Genomic DNA, 21,339 nt, shown 5'->3' on the forward strand with positions numbered 1-21,339 from the left:
TGTTACAAAAAGTTCCATTTAATTACAAGTATACTTTATCTTGTAAGATTTAAATGCAGTTGAAAAAGAACCTAAATAGATCTATTACTAGCACTAACAAACCAAAAGATCTTCAGTCAGATCAGTCTCATCACTAACCTCAAAACAGACTATCAAAGCCTAAAGTATTTCCAGATCCTGTTCTGAATAAAATTGTATTACCCTTGTTCCTTTTTTTAACAGCATATGCTCAGAAAAATCCATAGTGCTAATCAAGCAATATACGTGCGTCACACATAAAGGACTAGATTAAAAACAGTTTTCAATGAAGCACATTTAAAAGGACACTTCAGAAGGCATGCAAAGAGTTTTTTTTCTGTGCAACTTCAAGTCAGCCATTAATTCTAGACAGAATTGTAGGGTTTCTATGAACTGACTCATTTTATCACCCAATCGTTCGCAGAAAAACTACTCTCTCATGACTGGTGGGAATACAAGTGTCCAGAAAATGCTACTACAGAATATTCAGGTAGCTCCTGATCTTGCACAATCCAAATTACAGCTCACTGATCAATGTAGCCAGTATTTGTTTCCTAGCATTAGTCACAACACCTGTGATTAGTCTTGCTAGTCCTTACTAAGAAGTCATGCAGTAATAGTTCAGAAAATATGATATAATAAAATGGAATTATGAAAGCTTTCCTTGTAAATGAGAATTTACTGAACATCACAGCCAGAAATCAAGTAACACACAAAGCGTTGCCACAGATTAAGGGGAGGTTGATCCTTCCCTTCTATTCAGTACCAGTGAAGCCTCATCTGTAATTGTGATGCCCAGCGCTGGGCTCCTCAGAGACAGAGACATACTGAAGAGAGCTTCTCTGATTCTTCCGTCCCTACCACCACTTTTCTAGAAGATAAACTAAACTCTCTCTCAAATTAGCTGTGAGAAAGTCAAAGACATTCACAAAGCCTAGCCCTAAACCCAGAAAAATCCTGAAATGTGGTGGTTAATCTCTGTAAGAGATCTGCAGAGAACTTCAGGGGGCAATTTACAGCACATAAAACTAAGGACACACTGAAAATTGTTCCATCAAACCTCCAAACTCAGATCATCACACACACTGTAGATGTATCATGAGTTATAGCCAACAGCTGAGAAAATTCTAGTCTTTTCTATCAGTAAATAAATGCCAGAGAAACCACATCAAAGAATCTCATACCATGAAAGATGGTATAAGGAGTATAACCTAACCTTGGCAAAATTTCATCCGTTTCATGCCTTTTTCTAGATGACCTTAAACCAACAGTAGTTATTTTTGTGCACTAAGAAATTATTTCATTGGGTTTTTACTTTTAAGGTGTTCTGGAAGGTCTTGTTGAACCTCTACAACATGACAAGATTTCATACCTTTCTACTCAGAACGCAGGAAAAAAAAAAACAGAGGGAAAACAATTTCAGTAACACTGTGCATGAATACATACATACACATGTATGTCCCACATGTACCAAAACTGGCTGAAAAACTGTCCAATCAATTTCCACAAAGCTCCAAGCTTTAAACTTTCCACTACCCCTCCTTATCTTTTACATGGATTTCCAAGTTTAACTTGGGTTACTTATCTTTAGAAAAAAGAACACGCCTCTCCTTTAAAAAATTTGAAGACAGGCTTCATTAACAAATTTTTTGCAATCTTGCAATACATTTGCATCCATAGTTGAATTAAAAAAGGAAATATGCATTCTCCCTAGTAGAACAAAGACAAGTAAGAAATTTAGCCACAAAAACTGAACTTGTTTAGGAATAGACTATAAAATCACATGGATTTTTCTAGCCTGTTTTGTTCAGGCCGTCTCTGGAATCCCATTTTTCTGCTGAGTGGTATTTTTCCTTTGTTTGCAGTTTGTGCACACAGAATTAAAAAGCTCTGGCTTGTGCAACTTAACAGATAATAATCGCTGCCTAAAAAACAACTGGCTAGGGGCTTTCCTTACAAATATAACAATTATCAGTACTGAAGTACTTTCCAGAAAACATCTATATGTATAGCATTAGTAGGAGTGGACATACTCAGAATGCCTGAAAAGGTTGAATTCACAATTCAATGAAAACTTCAAACGCTTCTCTGAACAAAGAATAGTAAATAATGCAAAGAATTCAGTAGATAATTAGTAGGATACAAAACTGCAACCAAAAAAGAGCAAATCTTCCATTCAGGCTCTTAAATTTATCATTACCTTGGCTTGCAGTCGTCCTCCTAGAGTTGACCTGGCATGATAGATCACAATGAGAACATCTCCTTGGACTGTTATGCCCAGTGGGATTACTGCTTTCCCATCTTCAATTTTGAACTCCCTAATGAAAAAAAAACCAAAAAACATAACCACAGTTAATTTCGTTTAAAAGGAGATTAAATAGTGCATTACTTTAGATTTAGCCCGCTTTCTCCAAGGCCTTCAGTAGCTGAAAAGCTAGAAGGACTTTAGTATTCTCTCATTTTTCCTGTCTATGATTACCCACACCTAGCAGTGTTAGTACCATGTGCAATTGTGCAGACACCCGAGCCATACTGGGGATAACAAGCAGTCACCTTGCAGCTGCCATGCCTGGGGGATCCTTACAGTTTCCACAACTGAGACACGATGGTATGCTCAGCACAAGTACATTGAGGATCAATGTCCCAGTCTTACATCACATGGAGTGAGAAAAGGGTCTGCCCACTGCCTCACAGTGTCCAGTGTACCAACCCACCACCACCCGCGCTGCTCTGGAAGACCAGATCCAAGATGCTATAACAACCACATTCATGATTTACCTTTAGAGATCAGCTAAAAGGGGATAGAAGAATCTAGAAACATGTAAATGCTAGAATCTAGAAAAACATAACTTGTTGTTTCAGAGCAAGTCATAATCTGTACTTACTTCATTTTGTCATATTCCTGGGAGGTAGTGGCTACTCTCTCATCTCCCACATAAACCTCACAAAAAGGCCTGCAGCCATTACGCTGCTTACTGAAAAGTGGAACGGGAGTCATGACAATTGATCTGATCAGGATGGGCTTGCTGTGAGGAATAATGGGCTCTTCAGCCATCATGTCACACATATACTCAATGTATCTGCCAAAACAAGAAGGTACTCATTTAGTCAGAGCACAACATTTCTTAGAAACACATAAGCGAGTTACTTCAGCTTTTACCCAGTCACTAAGCATTGGCAAGTGCTAACAGCGAAACAGTGAATATTTGTCACCGCCTCCAGCAAACAGATTTTCAAATCTGACAGAATGACACAAAGGGGTCTGTAGCTTTACATATAATGACTTGTAAAATAAACTAGTCACATTTTCAAATCCTTATAACTCTGAACTAGGAGAACTATTAATTTTGTATCTTATACATAAAGGATTACTGAAATCTTCCTAAAGGCTTTAAATTTGTCCTGATTAGTATACATTATTTTGTGGAGAACCCCTTAAGTATACATGAACTAAATGTGCACAAAAAAATAATCTGTCATTTATACTGAGCTAATACTTATTTCCCACCCTTCAAAATCTAAATCTTTTTTGTAGGAAACACCCTTACTAACAGTGTCACTTGTTATTCATACTTCATGGTTATAAGATCTATCAAATTAAATCAAATAAACAGTTTCAAATATTTGTCAAAGTATATGCAAGTGACCTCTGCATGCACTCAAAAAAAAAACCAAACCAAAAACAAAAACAAAAAAAAAAATCTAGGTATTTTTTACCCAATTGACAGAAGTAATTTCTGGTATTTCCTCAGAGCTTGCAGTGTTCTGACATAATAAAACCTACTGTAATAAACTAGGAAACATGAAATAAGTCTTACACATGTGGAAGAGGATTTTATAATTAAGAAAGCATTCAAAAGTTCTGCACACCCTTGTCTTCATTCCTAACATTTCTTTACCATAGGGCACACTTGACCCACTTCTGATGAGTTTTCTGACTCAGAAAATTCAGAATTACCTTCTATTCACAATACAGCAAAATACTCGGAAAAACAGATGTCTGAACACAGGTATTATGGAAATAATTTATCCTTCCAAAGACACCCAGTAACATATTCAGAACTGAATAACTACTTGCTTTAACAGTACCTTACAGTACCTTTTATGAGATGGCCAAATGCCAGGTGGACAGCGTTTCATACTGAACATATAAACAGCAGCTTCAGCAGTAGTGAAGAGACGACAAAAACAAAGGAAAGAACAAACTACAACAGCAGATGCTGCTCTTCCATCCTAGCAAAAAAAAAAAAAAAAAAAGTAGCTTTGTTAGTAAATCTAGTCAAAAAAGCATTATCCAAGTTCCTGAAGAACATCCCATTAGGTATTCTTCATACTATAATTATTTAATGTCATGATGTCCAAGGTCTAGTGCCATTATTTGACTTGAAGTTAGTATCTGAATGTGAAAGCTTTTTATTTAACTTCCACGCCGCACAAAAGATACTACATATTACTTTCTTGTTCAAATGTGAATAACTACTTTAACTTAACAGTATTTGAAATTTTCAATTGATGTTCTTTACCTTACTGTCACTAATACCCATTTTTTAGGTTTGTTTCCTGGCTGCTATCTGAAATCCCAGAACACTGCTATTTTTGACTGACAGCCATGGACTTCTGCTGCAAGAGAAGTACAAAGATTCAGAAGAACTAGACCACACTAAACTCTTTAGACTTCTGTCTAAAACTGTTAATAGCTTGCCAAGAAATCAAGAGAAAGAGATTAAAAAACTGAGCTTCTTTCTGTAGGAATCCCAGCTATACACATATCCCAGGTACATCCCTGTATTATAAAAGGCAGAAGATTTGAAAGAGATAATGGCTGACAGAACAGGACTTCTCCAGGTTTGTTTGCCTGCAACATGGAACAGAATTTTTATCATGCACTTCTTAAAGTTCTGGAGTACACTTTTTACACCACATCTGGCACAAAGCCATGTATATACAAAAGTTTCACTCACATGTGAGGAAAAAGAATGAGTTTGGTACCTTGAACAAAACACTTAGAGGGAAAGATGTTACAAAAACTGGTGCTAATTCATCATATCTGCTTTTTACCTAATTGACCAGCAATCATGTGACACTGAGATACTAGAAGTATAGTATTAATACAGAATTAGATGCCTAACCTCACAGCAGCACTGAAAATTATGCTGGCTTTCAAGAGCTGATGTGAACCGGCTTTTTACTTGCAAAACACCACATAACACCCAAATGTGGTTTGTCAGATTAACAAATCCTGGTTTTGACTTTGATAGTGAAATTCCCTATTGATGGCTGTACCATATCACCAGACAGGTTTTGAATGCTTTCCAGCAGCACTGGAAGCATTGTCATATAGTTATGTTTTGCTTTTTACTCTGCAGCAAAGTAAGAATGTCAAAATTTCACATGCAATTCTCTTGAACAAATGTAAGAGTGACAATTTTCAAATTCTGAGCAAAGTATTCTTTAAATTCATTCCTCCCCCCACCATATTGGACATGAAGTGGCTCTATAGACAGTTCTATGGCTTCTTTTGGTTATATCAAAGTTAGTAATACTTTGGAGAACAGTGAAATCTACAGAGCAATCTGCTGCCAGCAAAAGCAAGTAAACCAGGAGTATTACAGTCAGCTTCTGAAATTTTGTGGCTACAGATTACATTCTAAATGGACAGCAATGGGATATGCAGTATACACCCATCTATCACACAGAAAACAAAACTGGAGCAAATACTGAAAGAATAGAGCAGATTATTTTTCTTCCAAAGGCTACTTTGTCTTAATACTGCCTGCCACTCTAAATGCAAGTAAGCAAGGGCTACATTACCCTACCAGTTTCCCTAAGGAGAAAATTGATGCAAATAACTTCCCTACAAACACAGGAAGGAATTGACCCCAGTGCTTCCAGTAAAGAAAGCCAGTAACAGCCACAAACTTAACGGATGCTAGCACCCTTATTTACAATTTAAAGCTCTACCGAACAAAGTACTTCAGACTCAAACCAATTTCTTACAAGGCAATGCACAATGCAAACATTTTTCTGGTCTTGTTTCAGCCATAAATGCATGTTCTTGCATATGCTATAGAGATTCTGAAGATTTGGTGCTCGTCTTGCTGGCCAGCCACATTCAGAAACCTGCAATGAGAGAGACAAGAGACAGTACACGTGAGAAACAGCATTATATTGTCACATATACACAACTTAGATTATGCAAATGTCTACAAAGAAATTTTACACTTTATTGCCACCTTCATGTAGAAATTATCAAGCTGCTCAAGAAAAGTAGTGTTACATAGTGTAAACACCACTTTTTAGGATGAAGTGCAATAAAAAACTTCAGCTCTGTCAACAAATCTGCTGCATAAGAAGTATCAAGAACTCAGATTACTATCTGAAATACTCTTAGAGCAAGGAGTTAAAGTATTTTCTGCCTCTCACATCACCTCATCAGTGAGCAGGCTTGGGGTGGACAAGAAGCTGGGAAGGGACACAGTGAGACAGGTGATTCCAGCTAACCAAAGGAATATTCCCTACCACAGGACATCATGCTCAGCCCATAAAGGTGGGGGGAAAAGAATGGAAGGGGAAACATTTGGAGTGATGGCGTTTCTCTTCTGAAGTAATCATAATCAATGATGGACTCTGCATTCCTAGAGATGGCTGTACACCTGTTTGCCCATAGGCAAAGGTGGATAAAATCCTCGCTTTGCTTTGCTTGCATCTGTGGTTTTTGCTTTACTGATCAAACTGTTTTTATTTCAACCCATGAGTTCTCACTTTTACCTTGTGATTCCCCTGCCCCGTTCTATCAGAGAGGCATAAGCAGCCAGCTGTGTGGGGCTTGTTTGCTGACTGAACTTAAATCACATCATTGCAAAATAATTATATTGAAGCACTGCAGCTTCAGACCAGAAAACATGTGTATTCAATAAAGTGAAAGTACTGACTTTTTCCTTTTAATTCACCATTTACTTTCTACTCAAATACTAGGTGTTACTACAAGATGTAAAAAAACCAACATTGCTTTCTGTTTCTTTAGCTGTGTTTTCAACTCTAAGTGCACTGACAATTAGCAGTATGATGGATAGTGCAGAAACTCTCAGAATAACCAGTTCCAAGAAGGACTTAAAATTAGCAGAGAAGACTTCAAAACTACCATTAATTTTAACCAAGATTAAAGAAATCTGTAGAAGTTCCATACAGATAGTAAACAGAAAAAACCAATAATATGCAATTTCATAAATACCTTCTAAGCAAATATCAGAATTAAGAATTTTAGAAGCTGTTCTCCTCTGATATGTTTAAAGGCTTGCTATAATCATCCTTTGCAGGCATTAAAGTAAAACTAAGCTTCTTTAGGTTCCTACACGGCTGCTCTCACCCAGCGCTGAACAATGAAGTTAGTCAGCACTGCTGGACATCTCAATTTCAAGAATAGGCAGGTAATAGTTCCAAATACAATTACAGTTTGTTTCCAAGAAAAATAACTGCCTTCCTAAATACTCCTAGACAATAAAGTGGTCACAAACCTGTAAAGTTTCAACTAATTATGACCTAGTAAGACTTCCCAACAAAACCAAGATCATATTCCCATTCTCAGTATCAATACATCAGAAATACCAGGTGTATAGATACCTCAGACTTGCATAACCAAAAAAACCATCGGCAAACAAATTCCCAGGCACAGAATTTATTGTTCCATAAACAGAGACTGATCACTCTGCAGGGTGTGGAACAGATCAGTTCACTGCATCAGTCCCAGACTTCCCAGCAATCTAGTGCTAAAAAGAAATGCTGAATATTTTGCTTTGAGGTACCTGCTACAAATAAGCATGCAGTAGATTTCCTGCATAATCAAGCTTTTTTTGTCTTCCACCTTGAATAGCCTCTGTCTCATATTGAGCCAGATACAGATAAAGGAGTTGATTGCATTCATTCAAAGAGGCAGTAATGGTTCCTCTCAGGTGTGACAATACTTTATGTTGTTTACAAGGAAACAAAAGAAAATGATAGCACTAGAAAGAATACATTAATTATACCTCACCCTGACATGTTAGGTCAACTCTGATAACTGATATAATGCTAAGGATGGCTCCACATACTAAAGCCCTAAAAGGCTTTATTATTCTGTACCAAATAGACTCTATTCTTGGCAAACAGTATTGTGTGGAAGGGACACGATCCCTACAGACTGTTAAGATGCTGGACAACTCACAGCACAGTAACAGTCCCAACTGTTGAGCCTCTTACAGGATAGCTGAGATTTACTTAGGAGCAGACACTGAAGTCTCCAGCATTTTGGCACCTAACAAGATGTCTTCAACACCTTGTTGCTGATTTAGGCAAATACCTTCATATTAGTATCAGAGAAATTGCCAGGAAGGCTAATGGAGGCTTAGCTAAGCTCCAACAATACCGAAGATAGTAGGAACAATCAGTCAGCTATGGCTGAGTCACATGGGAATCAAATAATATGTAGTGAGAAAAGGAGAAACCAGTGAATGGATTATGCCAATCAGTCACCATGTTCTTGATAAAGGAAAGTGGTAGAATATAGGAGAGATTGACGTTTTAGTAAGATTTCAATTACTTTAAGTATTCACCACTTAAATTTGAAACACATAAGGTACATGGGCATATTTTCAAAGATATCACTATCCTAGAACAAACAGACTTTAGTCAGTCAGATTAAATATTAGTCTACTACCAGTTAAGTGTGGATTTAAAGCAAAGACAAGGAGAACATAGGTTACTCTCTGACCTTGTGTTTATACTTATTCTTTTGTCATCTTTTTGATTAATCTGCTTTAACCTATTTTACAATAAAAAGCTGAAGGTATAATGAAAACAATGTGTTCCAAGACCTTTTAGAGAAATACTAAACACACCCTGTTATGGAATCTTGAAGGCCTGTATGTTCTTGGAGAGAGATTGTACACAGCATAATGGCCAGGATGTTTAGAGTCCAGACACAACCGCACATCTTCTATGTTATTTTTGATGGCAGATTCTACACCTTCAGCTGGAAAGGACATCACTGAAGACAGAAAAAACAGCAACTGAGATTTTTCATATATTAAGACCAATGAGAAATTAAGTTTAAGAAAGATACAGATATCATACCAGCAATTCTGGAAGTGATATATGATATATCCAAGTCTCCTTTCGCATAACTGAAAGAGAACACAGTGTCGTTAATACTGGCTGATATAACCATTCAAGCCATAATTCTAAAAGCCAGACCTCTCATGTGGCACCCACCACTATGAATAACGTTTCATTTCTTCCATCTGAGGCTTTTTACATTCACATTTCAAGAGTTTCAGAATAGTGCTTACAGAAGAGATACTGTGTTTAAGCAGTTACTTATTTAAGTCAGTTGCACCAAAACCATCTGTGGGATTTTGTACAGATGCGTTTAATATTTAACTCACTCCTCTAGCCCCTGCTCTTACTGATAAAAATGCACTGTAGGGTGTCAGTTTAAAAGCCTAATGAGGATACATTAATAACTTTAATGAAGAATATCTCAATCTTAAAAGGAAGACTACTAGTTGAACATCAAAGTTTAAATTACATAATTCTGGCATGTTACTATCTAGTGCAGATGGCCATGCTGCCCAATATACAAATTCCATATGGACAGTGTTAAGAATACTTCCCTGTCTAGCCATTCAGGATGGACTCTGATAATCACACTCAAACGACCATCAGACTTGCCCCTGACATGACTGAGGCTCCTGTGTGCAGCTAGAGCCAATGGATGCCCTGCTTGACTCCCTACACACTGTGCACTCACAGTCAGACCAGGTTTCCTTACCAGCCAGACCCTGGTTTCCCTTAGCATAGTCCCGGATTTAAGGTTCCTTCAATTTAATCCTCCTGCAGCAACAGAGTAACACCTGTTTTGATTTGATTCTTTACTGCTTGCTAGTAATAGTAATGATGGAGGTTAGAGGGATTGATTAAAAACATTGTATGTATAAATGTATATTTAATATAGAAAGATAGTGAAGAGGATTTTAGATTAGGAAAGAACAATTTTCTGAATGCAAGGCCATATAACAGTGTTTATGCAGAATGGCATAATCATTGTCCTAGCAGTGATAATGACTCCCTGTCTCCAACTGAAACCACAAGGAAGTTTGAGTCTCACTAGACAAAGCATTTAAAAAAAACAAACCCCTCAGCCTTGAGAAACCTTGCATAAGGAGGTACACAAATGGGCACAAACTCACAATTTTTCATACTTTCATCATGTAAGCTTAAGTGGTATTCCTCTTGCAGCCAAACTAATTAAGGCAGAAATTTACATTCAGAGCTAATAACAATTGTTTACTAAAATATGTGATGACTGTAGTCCTTTATAGAGATGAGAAGTGTCAAATGCTATTTGTTGGTTACATCCAGCAGCTTCAAGCAAGAAAACATGTAATCATTCTAATATCAGGGTTTTTTGGTATCAAGATAAAGGACCAACTAATACTATAACTGTATAACACAGAACCATTATCCCTTCATGCTGTAACACCAAGGTTAAGCAGCAACTTGTGATACTGGCACAAAACCATTAAGAGCAAAAAACCAATAATACTCACACTGAAGGGAACTTGGGAAGACTTTCAGATACTGACTTTTTATTACTGACTTTTTATTACTAACACCACTCAACTCAGCTTTGGCTCTTATTGTCTAAATTAAAAAGCAACATTAGGAACATGGATCTCACCATACACCACATACATCACATAGATATAGGAGTGCAGTTCAGTATGTCAACAACTGAGCACAGCATAGCCAACTTAAGCTTTAGGTTTTGCAGGAGTATCCCAAGTATGTGGCTATTACACTGAAAAAGCTTCAGAATTTTTGCAGTCTTAATTAAAATGAAGGTTCTTAACTATAAAATCAACACAAGTCTCCATGTCCTTGAATTCACTGCTATATCAATAGTAAGACCTTAATACAAGGTACTCTGTTTTCAGCAGAGCATTTTACGTCAGAATGGTAACCATTCTTTAAATGGTAAGAAGGTAAAAAAAAAAAACCATGTATTTTTCCCATTGTTTAAGCACTCCTACGCACTTCAAGATAAAACTCCCTAAGTAAAAAAATCACAAATAAGGTCTTTCCTTTCATATCCTTAACAGCAGGAATTTCATTCAGATAGCAGTTTTGCTGGCAGGTGAAAAGAGACGAAAAGCATGCAAACAGAGATACAGAGTGTTTTCAGCCTGTGATCCAACACGGAAAACTCCGTGTGCTTTTAAGGATCTAATTAAGCCCCAAAAAAAAGTATGATACGACACCAACATCTAGTCACTTTTCTGATGATATCAGGTTTCTTTAAAACTGGGACTACTTCATTGTAGGATGGGACTAGACTAGTCTAGTCTCTGTATGGAGGTATGGGGTTCTTACAATATCTAATGTGGGCCTGCCTACAAGAAAGATGGAGAGGGACATTTTGCAAAGGGACATAATCACAGGATATGAGGGAATGGCTTTAAACAGAAAGAGAGCAGATTGATATTAGTCTGGTCTAGTTGAAGGTGTCCCTGCCCATTGCTCAAGGGTTAGAATCAGATGCTGCTTCCAATCCAAACTACTGTTTGATTCTATGAAATGAAGCAAATTAGACATGAATTCTGATTTTGCAGAATAAATACCAAAGCAGAAGTAAGAAGTTCTAACTACATGTTAAAAATTTCTCACTGTGTAAATGGTTGGCATTATCATTCTTGCCAGAGACTAGACACACCTAAAGACTGTAAGTAATATTAAACAAAAGAGCATTCCAGAAAATTAAAAACAATGAAACTAAAGTTAGCAACTAAACTCACAAAATAAACTAGCAGAACAAATTCTAAGGCAGTACCTTCTGTTCACTAACAGCTCAAGAACATAAAGAACAAAGAATGACACACTAACCAGCACAGTTACAATGTGAGCACATAAACCATTAAATTAAACACTGCAGCAACACTGAGAAGTCCTTCCTCCAGACATCTCTACACTTACAACATTAGAAAAAAAAAATTCCATCCATAATTTTTTTCCAATTTATTTTTTAAAAGCCAGGAAGAAAAACAGCACTAAAATTCACATCTATCTGTTACCACTTGGTTTTGCTTCATAGAAGTGAATTAATCATGCAATACCTAGTGTAATGCAAAGATCCAGGAAATAAAATATTAAAGAAACAAAATTAAAAGCAAAGAAAGCAAGCATAAAAGGCAGCTAATTTTTCCTAGATTGCTACATTATAATCTCTTCAGCAACAGTGATCGTTCTGACAAAGCAAAGGGGGACTGATCGCAAGTTTTGCCTGCTGTTTTCAATACCAGTGAAGATCCAATCCTTAAAACATTTAGCTATGGTTTTCGGCAGGGCATTTGTAACCTGTATGGATGCAGGCCTCAATAAGCATAAAAACTGGTCAAGGGCACAGAGGCTCCACAAGCGAGAAATTTATGAGCTAAACAGAGAAATGTTATGGCTGCACAGCTGCAGATGAGCTTCCAGGCACACACGGATATTTGCTGGATCCAAGCTACTGTCTGTGCAGATGGTGCCACTCCACAAAGCAACACATACCTTCTCCATCTCCACCCTGCTACTTGCTTTTAATTCAGTTTGTAACAAGAGGGTTAAACCTCTGTTGTTCTTTGTCCTCTCTCATGTAACTATAAGCTGCTGCATCAGCCTGACCTGAACCTGCAACAGAGGTTATGACACTTGCAACTGAGATGGCCTGGGGAACAATAAAGATGGTCCTCATCATAAAGATGTTCCTAGCAGCTTGTAATGTGTGCTTCAATTTTCAGATCTTATCATTTATTAGGACTAACAAGAGACCAAAACTAGAACCAAGCTAAAGATAGTTACAGAAAAGAAAACATTAAATTTTTTGTCACAACAACAAAATACTTAGATCTTACACTGTAGTTTGGATTCAGTGAAATAGTAGTCTGCAGACAAAGGAAGTAACTGTAATTCAGAAAAGCAATGATAAGTAGGAAGGAGAAAGCCTACCTAATGAAATGATAGACTCCAACATGGAAAGTGCTTAAGTGGGGTGAGGAAAATGCATGACAAAGAAGAGACATTTTATTTTTTCCAGAATGTCTGCTTCTTATGTTGGTTGAAGAGTTTTGGAAAGGCAGTCAAAGATGCAACAGCAGAACAGGTATTCTCACATCGCCGACTGTATCAGCTATATCCGCAACACAAGTTTGTGAAGGCAGAGAATGAACATGACAGACATAAGACATGCCCTATAGTAGATGCAAACAAAGAATTAACAATTCAGCTTGATTAAAACACAGTTCAAGAATGCACAAGCCCAGGGGTGGAACTCTCAGCAGAAAAGTCAATGTTAAATACCAAAGGAACTAAGCCTACTTTAGGCCTTACAGAACAGCAATTATTGGCCATGTTAATCCATGATTTGCCATTTCACTGAACTGTCAAATACAGTAATTCAAAATAAAGGCAATCCAAAGAATGAAAACTAGACAACTCAGGGCTGCGAAATAACCTTGGCAAATTACAAGTGGAGAGAGTCTCTCTTTCAGTCACTGGAAAGAAAGTATTAAAGTAACTGATTCTCACTAGCAGAAATACATGCTTGGAGCATTCCCTCTTTTTTTTCCCCACTTCTCAGCCCAATGACTATATTCACTTACATAACACAAGAAAAGAAAAACACAGTTCTATGGAGACAGAGGGTGCTCCACAAAACCAAGATTTGCTTATAATAGTGCAGAACTTAAACAAAAATTTGAGTTTCAAAATATTGTGTCACAGGTGCTGGTCAAGAGTCAACAAAAACCTTTATTCAATCAACCAAGACCACAACATCTAAAAGGGACTGATCTCATGATGAATCTTGAGCATACATTGTCTGACAATCCTCTGTCAATCCACCACAGTCCACACATATGTGTATTCCTTAGTATCTTGAAAAGGTCTCTGGCTAATTATCTTCTTTGGATATGACAATATACCTATCCATTAAAAGCTACAAACCAGTATGAGGTCAAAAAATCAATTTTCAATTTTCAATCCTAGTAAATATTCATATATGACTTAGCGTAATTCAAACAAACAAGGTAAAAGTAGTGAGTTTTCTTTCAACTAATATTTAGTAAGTTCCACAAGCCATGCACTAAGCTGCTGTGCTCAGGAATAGAACACTAACTAGCAACTGAGAAGAGGCATACTAAGTCTCAACAGTAAGACAGATGCAAGATTTATTTTGGACAGTCAGTATAATCTAAACAAACAGTTGTAGAGAAGAGCATGAGAACTGAACAGAATCTTTTCAGACAGCAAGTACTCACTGTCCAGTACTTCAGAAGTTGCTAGATGAGCTCTGCAGATGTGGTTGGATGTACAGTTACTGTTTTATTCCTTGCCCACTACACTTACTATGGAAGCAAGGAAATCACACAAAGCAAAAAGCTACATACATCTGTAAGGTAAGAGAAATAAAAATAAGGTGTAGGCACAGCACAAGCCATCCCACATTAAAAAGACAATTTAGACAGTCCTAATCCACCACTAGAATAGGGAAAAACTGCACAAGATGAAATTCAAAAAAGTAATTAAACTTCCAGTAGCCTATAGGAAGAAACCACTTGCAAGAGCAGGAAGAGAAAACTGCTTCAAATATAACTAAGTGATGGAGGTGCACCCAGAAAGTCATGTGGAGTCAAGAGAATAAGAAAGTGAAGTGTAGAAGTACTTCAGATATATGTAGTATAAAAACATACTGAAATCTAACACACAGCCATGGGAAAGCAGGCTTGTAATTTTGTCAAAACTGCTTTTCATCATGAAACAGTTTGTTCCCCTTGTACACCTCCCTGTCCTGTGTTTTCCCAGGGAGAAAAGTTTAATGCCACTGTCTCAGTTACTTCTATAGAAAGCTGAAGGACAAACCAAAACAGTGCTGATTTTGCAATCTTTAAAAATAGAGGATGTGGCCTTTCTAAGCAATATTTGGCAGTTTAAACAGACTAAGAGTAAAAGCCAAAAGCTAAAACCACACTTGAAGCCGATACAGAGGTGCAGTATTCACAAATCTAACCTACCTGATCATTATAAACTCTTTGGAGCAGTACTATGCACAAATAACACAAATTTGGAAAAAACCTACATATGGGGAAATACATTTCACAAGCTGTAACATAATATCCCAATCAACACAATCTCACAAAGCCTACAGTGCAAAATAGATACAGTTTACAGATACAGTTCAGTAAGCTTTTGGAGGCTCTAGTAAAGACATAGTATTCAGAAAATACTTACCTGCTCTTATTAGAACTAATAACCCTTTAACAGTGCATAGAATTTTATTATGAACTAAAAATGCATAATTTGTACAGACTGATTAATACTGATCATAAGTATTAGAAATATTTGAAATGGGACTGACAACCTGATTAGAAAAAATAATCATACAATACAAATCTGAAAACATACACCTTTAAATATGAGAATATTCATACATGCAATGCAGGGCAAAGGAGATAAACAGGGCAGCTCCTCTCACACTGAAGGCATAAGATTGCACCTGGAAACTAAACTGAAGACCTTATTTCCCTGCAGGCTTTTTTCCCTCCTCACATCTATTCCCTTGATTTGTACCTTTCACCACTCCATCTTTTTAATTACTCTCTTACTCAAGAAGGCCCTATCTAATAATTCAATTCTCCATGCTGCTCCAGCCCCCACCTTCTCATCTCTCAAAAGTTTTCAGTATGTAAAATACTGTAGAACAAGTAGTACTTACAGGCTCTTACTGCAACATTCTCAATTCTAGTATATGACTGTTGAAGTAACTTTTGTATTAATATCATACATATAATCTCAGGGGGGTAGCTATCAGTGATTACAGCTCAAACTCGGACAAATATGCTGAATTTACCATTTCTGGAGTAAACTCCTGTGCCTTCATTTAGAACTCTTATCAGCACAATTTTTAAATTTTTTTTATTTTTTTTTTACTCACTTGGCCACAGACTGGATAACTTTAGAAGATGTATCCTTAATATTAGTGAAAAATCGCTCTGTTCCACCCCTCAGAATATCAAAGAACCCTCCATAAGTCTGGTCACATTCCGCAACGGTCAGGCCTAGAGCAGTTGAATAAAAATAATTGTACTTTATTATGAAGCCCATTCCAGGATATGACTTAAAGTACGTTGCCTATAAAGCTGGAAGGAAGTGAATGTACATACAGGCTATGCCTTGCTGTAAGGTTACAATTTCAAAGTTCTCCTTAACTATGACCTATGCAAAAAATCAGTACTTCCTGCGGTCAGGAAGTACTAGTGATATATTTAACACATTCCTTAATTTGCTGTCTGTATTTATGAGAAAACAAGGTAAAAAATTCTGGAACTAAGGCATATGTTTCATAGTGTCAATGCAGCAAAACACTGCCTTTCTTTAGTACCAGTTTCTAAAGTGCAGCTTAACATTAGCAGATCTACTTAACCATCTCCAGTAGACAAATTTAATGCAGGGCTTCAGAAGCAGCTGGCATAGTTAAGCTTAAATTTTAAGCACAACAACCTAGATAGCACAACATCCCAGCACAATATCCCTATTATTATGATTGTATACAATAAACAGTAGGCATTCTTGCACAAAACAGATGACCAGACAGACTTTTGACTAAAAGTGCATTAGGAATGCTGTATTCTTCCGCAAAAATTTATATACACATACTATTAATTCAATAAATGTTACCCAATTTTAGTTCTTCCCCTAGAAAATTAATATCCCTTGTCTCATTGACAGGTCATCATAATTAGTATCAAGCAAGAAATATCAAGCTGGAAGAAAAACTGAATACAATATGAAATAGTCCCTTGATATCGTCTATACTAGCTGAAGTGCTACGTATTCAGATATAATAGTTAATATGGGTACAGAAAGAATAGTAAAAACTAGATGTAAACAAGCCTATCAAGCTTATTTTCTTTACTATATTAAGTATTTTCAACTGAATATACTCTGGACTATCCATTCCTACAGACTATCTATGTCAGCTTTTAATTGTGTCATTTTGGAGACATGTTTTGGTTTATTCCATTTAGTTCTGCTAATCCAACCTCTGTTTCTGTCAGATAGAACCCCAACTCCTCACTCTCACCACTGATACCCTATTGTGCAACCCCCTCCTGAAGGCCTGGACAATGCTTCCATAATTAGCTGGACCCAAGGCAGTACCAGCTACAGCTGTTCCTGAAAGTGCTGACTACATACCCACCAGACTGAATTTAGACTGCTGCCTTTTCCCTTTGAGGCTGTCAGACATGGATCTTTTGGAAGCAAAAAACTAAATAGCTTTAGACTATTATCACTGTCACATGCAATTCAATGTATCATGGGGGGTCAAAAGTCTTTTTGGGTAGGAAAGAAAAGGAGAGACAGGTAGACCCAAATGCTTATGGAATTATTTCTTCCTCATACAGGCTTTTTGCAGTCTAAAACACACATAAGATTAGCAACTTCTGAGCATTACTGAAGTACTATGGTTCATAGCCAGAGTCCCTACAACCGCTTCTGCATTTCTTTACTAAGCTCTCTCATCTGCAAGACATGAAGCCCATTTGAACACAAAGTGATACCAACACACCACAAATAGCTGCTATCTTTTTATGTTTAACACACCTGACATTAAATTGCTCCTCTTGAAAAGCAAAGGCAACTCTCCACTTTTTTACCTCAGAGATTCAGTGCTCAGGCTAAGCCCTGATTTCAGTACCTTCGGCCACAAGGTAACAAAATTTCAATTAAAACACCCAAGGTTTTTTAACAGTTTAAATTCAGCCTCCTATTAACTGGTGCTCTTTAGACAATGCACTTACAAATAACACTGCCTCATTGAATCAAAATATTTTGGGGTTTAAAATCAGCTATTTTCACCTGTTTCTCATAACCCAAAGACACTTCCTCTACAGCTCTTATTTGTTAGACCATGACTGCTTCTCATATACACACATCCATTAAGGTTTAGTTCACTTATGCAAACACTACTGCCTCTACCAGTCAATAGTGCACATTAAATTACTTTCCATAGGAAACAAAATTTTTATCTTGCACAGCAATGAACTTGAGAAATTCATATTTGCATGTATCAACATAAAATCAAACCTTGCAAAAAAAAAAAGAAAAAATACAAGGAGCAAGGATATAAAGGCCAAATAGCTAGTCCTAGTGCAAAATATCTAAAACCCCCAAATTACTTTATTCCCCCATGGAAGATATGTAATTGTCTTTATACTAAAATGACATCTCTTTTTGAACATACCTGCATTGTACAAATTGTTGAGCTGCCCCGCAGGCTTGGAGCTCTGTGAAACAGAGGTCATGGATGTCCGAGGCTGAGCATTGTTCCCATAGCCTCCATTTTGTTCCAGGAGCTGAGGATGAGATGAGATGCCAGATGAGAATTTTCTTGCTAATTTAGCCATCTTGCTATGCTTGGCAAATCACTGCTACTTGGTGAGAACAAGCAAACTGAACCTCAGGACAAAGCCAGAAAGTTAAGATACACTAATTGACTCACCTGCAGTATAGTGCAAATTAAGCACTGAAAAGGAGATTCCTAAGTGGGTTTCAAGTTAGTGGAGGCAGAGCCTTCATATACAAAACTTTTCTGTGCAAGTTAATTATGATAAAACACAGCATGTCAAACAGAGTGCTAGCATACTAAAGAATAAACCGAGAGGATGAAAAGATTTTCAAAAAGCAGTAAGAAATATTTTATTTCTTTTAAGGTCCCTGTGCTTTAAAGGGCATATTTTCAAAGATCTTTTGAGTGATATTGATTGATTTAACTGAACTTCAAAATAAAATACTAAGGAACTGGGGACCTGCTCTGAAATCTTTTACTAAATGCACAATCACTGCAGAGGACAAAAATGAGGCCTAATCAATGATAGTCCTTATGAGACATTTTTACCTCTGTGATGGGGGATTTAGGATTGACATTCCTAGCTGCTGCAATCTCCTGCAGTTGGTTTACAAGTTCAGTGATGGACAACCTCTCCTCTGGGTTCACTTTCAAAGTGGAGCCTTAAAAAAGAAGAGATTCAGACAATGTATCAAATCCTTCAGAGCTTCTCTCAACTGATAATTATTTCTTCAATACATTCCAGTGCAACAAGCAAACATATGAACAGAGTGGAAAAACTGCTAAGTCAGTATCTAAATATAATTCTCATTACAGTATCCATAAGAAAAACACAACACTATATAGGGTCAATAATATTTCAAAGAATACACTTTGGGATTAGTTAATAATGAACATCAGAGGTAACATTGTGTCTAATACTGTTAGGAGTCAGATACATTTCTGGAACAGTAATTAGCATTACCAGTAATCTACCTGAAACCTAAAGCAAATACTATTTTTTAAGCAAGTTCAAAGAAACCAAATCAAAAGACAATTTGTTCCAATGACAAGACACTCAACAAAACTAAAAAAAGCCACTTTCACATAAAATTTCATAGTTTTTAAATAATGGATTAAGATTAGTAATAAAATAAGAAGTTCCTGCAGTTTACCTTTTTCACCACCACATGTCAGTAACACTTAGCAATCAGTAAAACAACAATAACAATAACAAGATGCATCCACAAAGACACCAAACAAAATAACACTGTCAACTTACGAATGAGATCATGAAACACAGAATAGCGTGTGTCATTTTGTGGGATGACATATTTCCCATTGACTATGCGAAGTTTAGCTCCATCTTCAAATGGGTGCTGCCTAAAGCACAGCAAGTACAGGATACAGCCCAGAGCCTACAGAGATAAACAGAAATACTGCATAGAACCATGGGGACCTTTAGGGCTGGAAAAGAACTTCACAACCCTCAAGTTCAAGCATTAACTCAGCACTGCCAAGTAAAGCACCGCTAAACCATGTCCCTCAGTACCATATCTACACATCTTGTAAATACCTCCAAGGATAGTAACTCAAACACTGTCCTGGACAGTCATTTCCAATGCCCAGTAACCCTCACAGTGAAGAAATATTTCCTAACATCCAACCTAAGCACCTGCAATTTGAGGCCATTTCCTCTTGTCCTATCACTTGTTACCTGGGAAAACTATTCCTGTCTATTTTGAAAGATCATTTACAAGTCATTACAAAAAAATCCATTTTACAAATTTCAAAACATACAAAAAAGAGTAGTTCTTGCCATACTGAACACATCCAAGAACAGGATTATTCTTTCAAAAATGTTTAGAAGTTTTATTTTGTATCTCCATCCTGTGCTGCAAGGAGACATATTCTATTTGTTAAGACAGAATTTGGTCTAACAGATACACTGCTATGCAATACAAAAGCTAGGTGATTATATAAGTGTTAAGCTTACATATTTGATTGTTTAAATGACACTAGGGAGACACACAACAACCTCTCTAAAACGCATCTTCTGGTAAAGGTCTGAAGAAAACAACCGCGAAATGACAGTCTCTTTATTCCCTATGGGTAGATGGCTATTCAACTCTCGGAACAAATAAAATTCAAGACCATTTCCAGACTAGCTCGTTCAAGCCTCAAAAAATCACAAAATCCGGACTACTAAACCCTGGGAACTTCGAAGCTCCTTCATGAGTCCAACTTGAGATTTTTGTAAGAAGACAACAACTAAAACAGAAGCCAGTTTTGAATTCTAATCTCTGAATAACCTAAGTGTTAGGGATTAGCTAGGATAACTGAATCTGCTACTGAAGTAAATGTAAATTGACACACATTTTTTCAAATAAATTAAGATATGAAATATGCTGACAGAGTTACTGTAACAGAAACATGTTCCATTTCACCCATAAAAGTTTAATAATAAAGCATCCAATGCCTCCACTTAACTGCTGGCACAATGAGTTGGAAAATTCCTTCTCAAAGTTTCTTCTGAACCCCAGTATGAATGGCTGTTTAAAGCATATGGGCTTTTATACCACTCACAAATGAAAAAATGCATTCAAGATGTTACCCAAGAAAATTGCCCACTGCCTCAAGTACTCTGTGTGCACCATCTCCACATGCCTTAGCTGTCAATTTATCCCAAGAATAGCTTCTAAGGTCTGAAAGTAATTGAAGTCTCTGAGGTTGAAGGATTTAGTTACTCCAAAACACTTAGTTAAGAGTCTCTCAGTCCGGGACCAGAAATGAAGTACCTACGTCAATTCTGCATATTTTTGCACATTATTGTCAGGCTGTGGACAAAAACTCTCTGTAATGTGTACATGGAAGCACCACACAGTCCACACTAATTAATCCAGCAGGGCAGTACAGAAGATACA

At 36.9% G+C, this 21,339-nt stretch overlaps 1 protein-coding gene across 1 annotated transcript in view; it reads right to left on the reverse strand.

The window, feature by feature from the left end:
- Positions 1–21,339, reverse strand: part of GAK (cyclin G associated kinase) — a 64,729-nt gene that overhangs the window by 25,762 nt on the left and 17,628 nt on the right. Inside the window, exons 8-17 of the mRNA XM_056513598.1 lie at positions 19,698–19,833; positions 18,986–19,098; positions 18,332–18,443; positions 16,022–16,145; positions 9,127–9,176; positions 8,892–9,040; positions 6,016–6,138; positions 4,118–4,251; positions 2,904–3,098; positions 2,219–2,336 (exon numbers count right to left, since the gene is read on the reverse strand). Of these exons, the coding sequence (XP_056369573.1) occupies positions 2,219–2,336; positions 2,904–3,098; positions 4,118–4,251; positions 6,016–6,138; positions 8,892–9,040; positions 9,127–9,176; positions 16,022–16,145; positions 18,332–18,443; positions 18,986–19,098; positions 19,698–19,833 (1,254 nt within the window). The remainder of the gene's footprint in view (positions 1–2,218; positions 2,337–2,903; positions 3,099–4,117; positions 4,252–6,015; positions 6,139–8,891; positions 9,041–9,126; positions 9,177–16,021; positions 16,146–18,331; positions 18,444–18,985; positions 19,099–19,697; positions 19,834–21,339) is intronic.

Source organism: Oenanthe melanoleuca, chromosome Z (assembly GCF_029582105.1).
Source record: "Oenanthe melanoleuca isolate GR-GAL-2019-014 chromosome Z, OMel1.0, whole genome shotgun sequence".
Classification (NCBI taxonomy): domain Eukaryota; kingdom Metazoa; phylum Chordata; class Aves; order Passeriformes; family Muscicapidae; genus Oenanthe; species Oenanthe melanoleuca.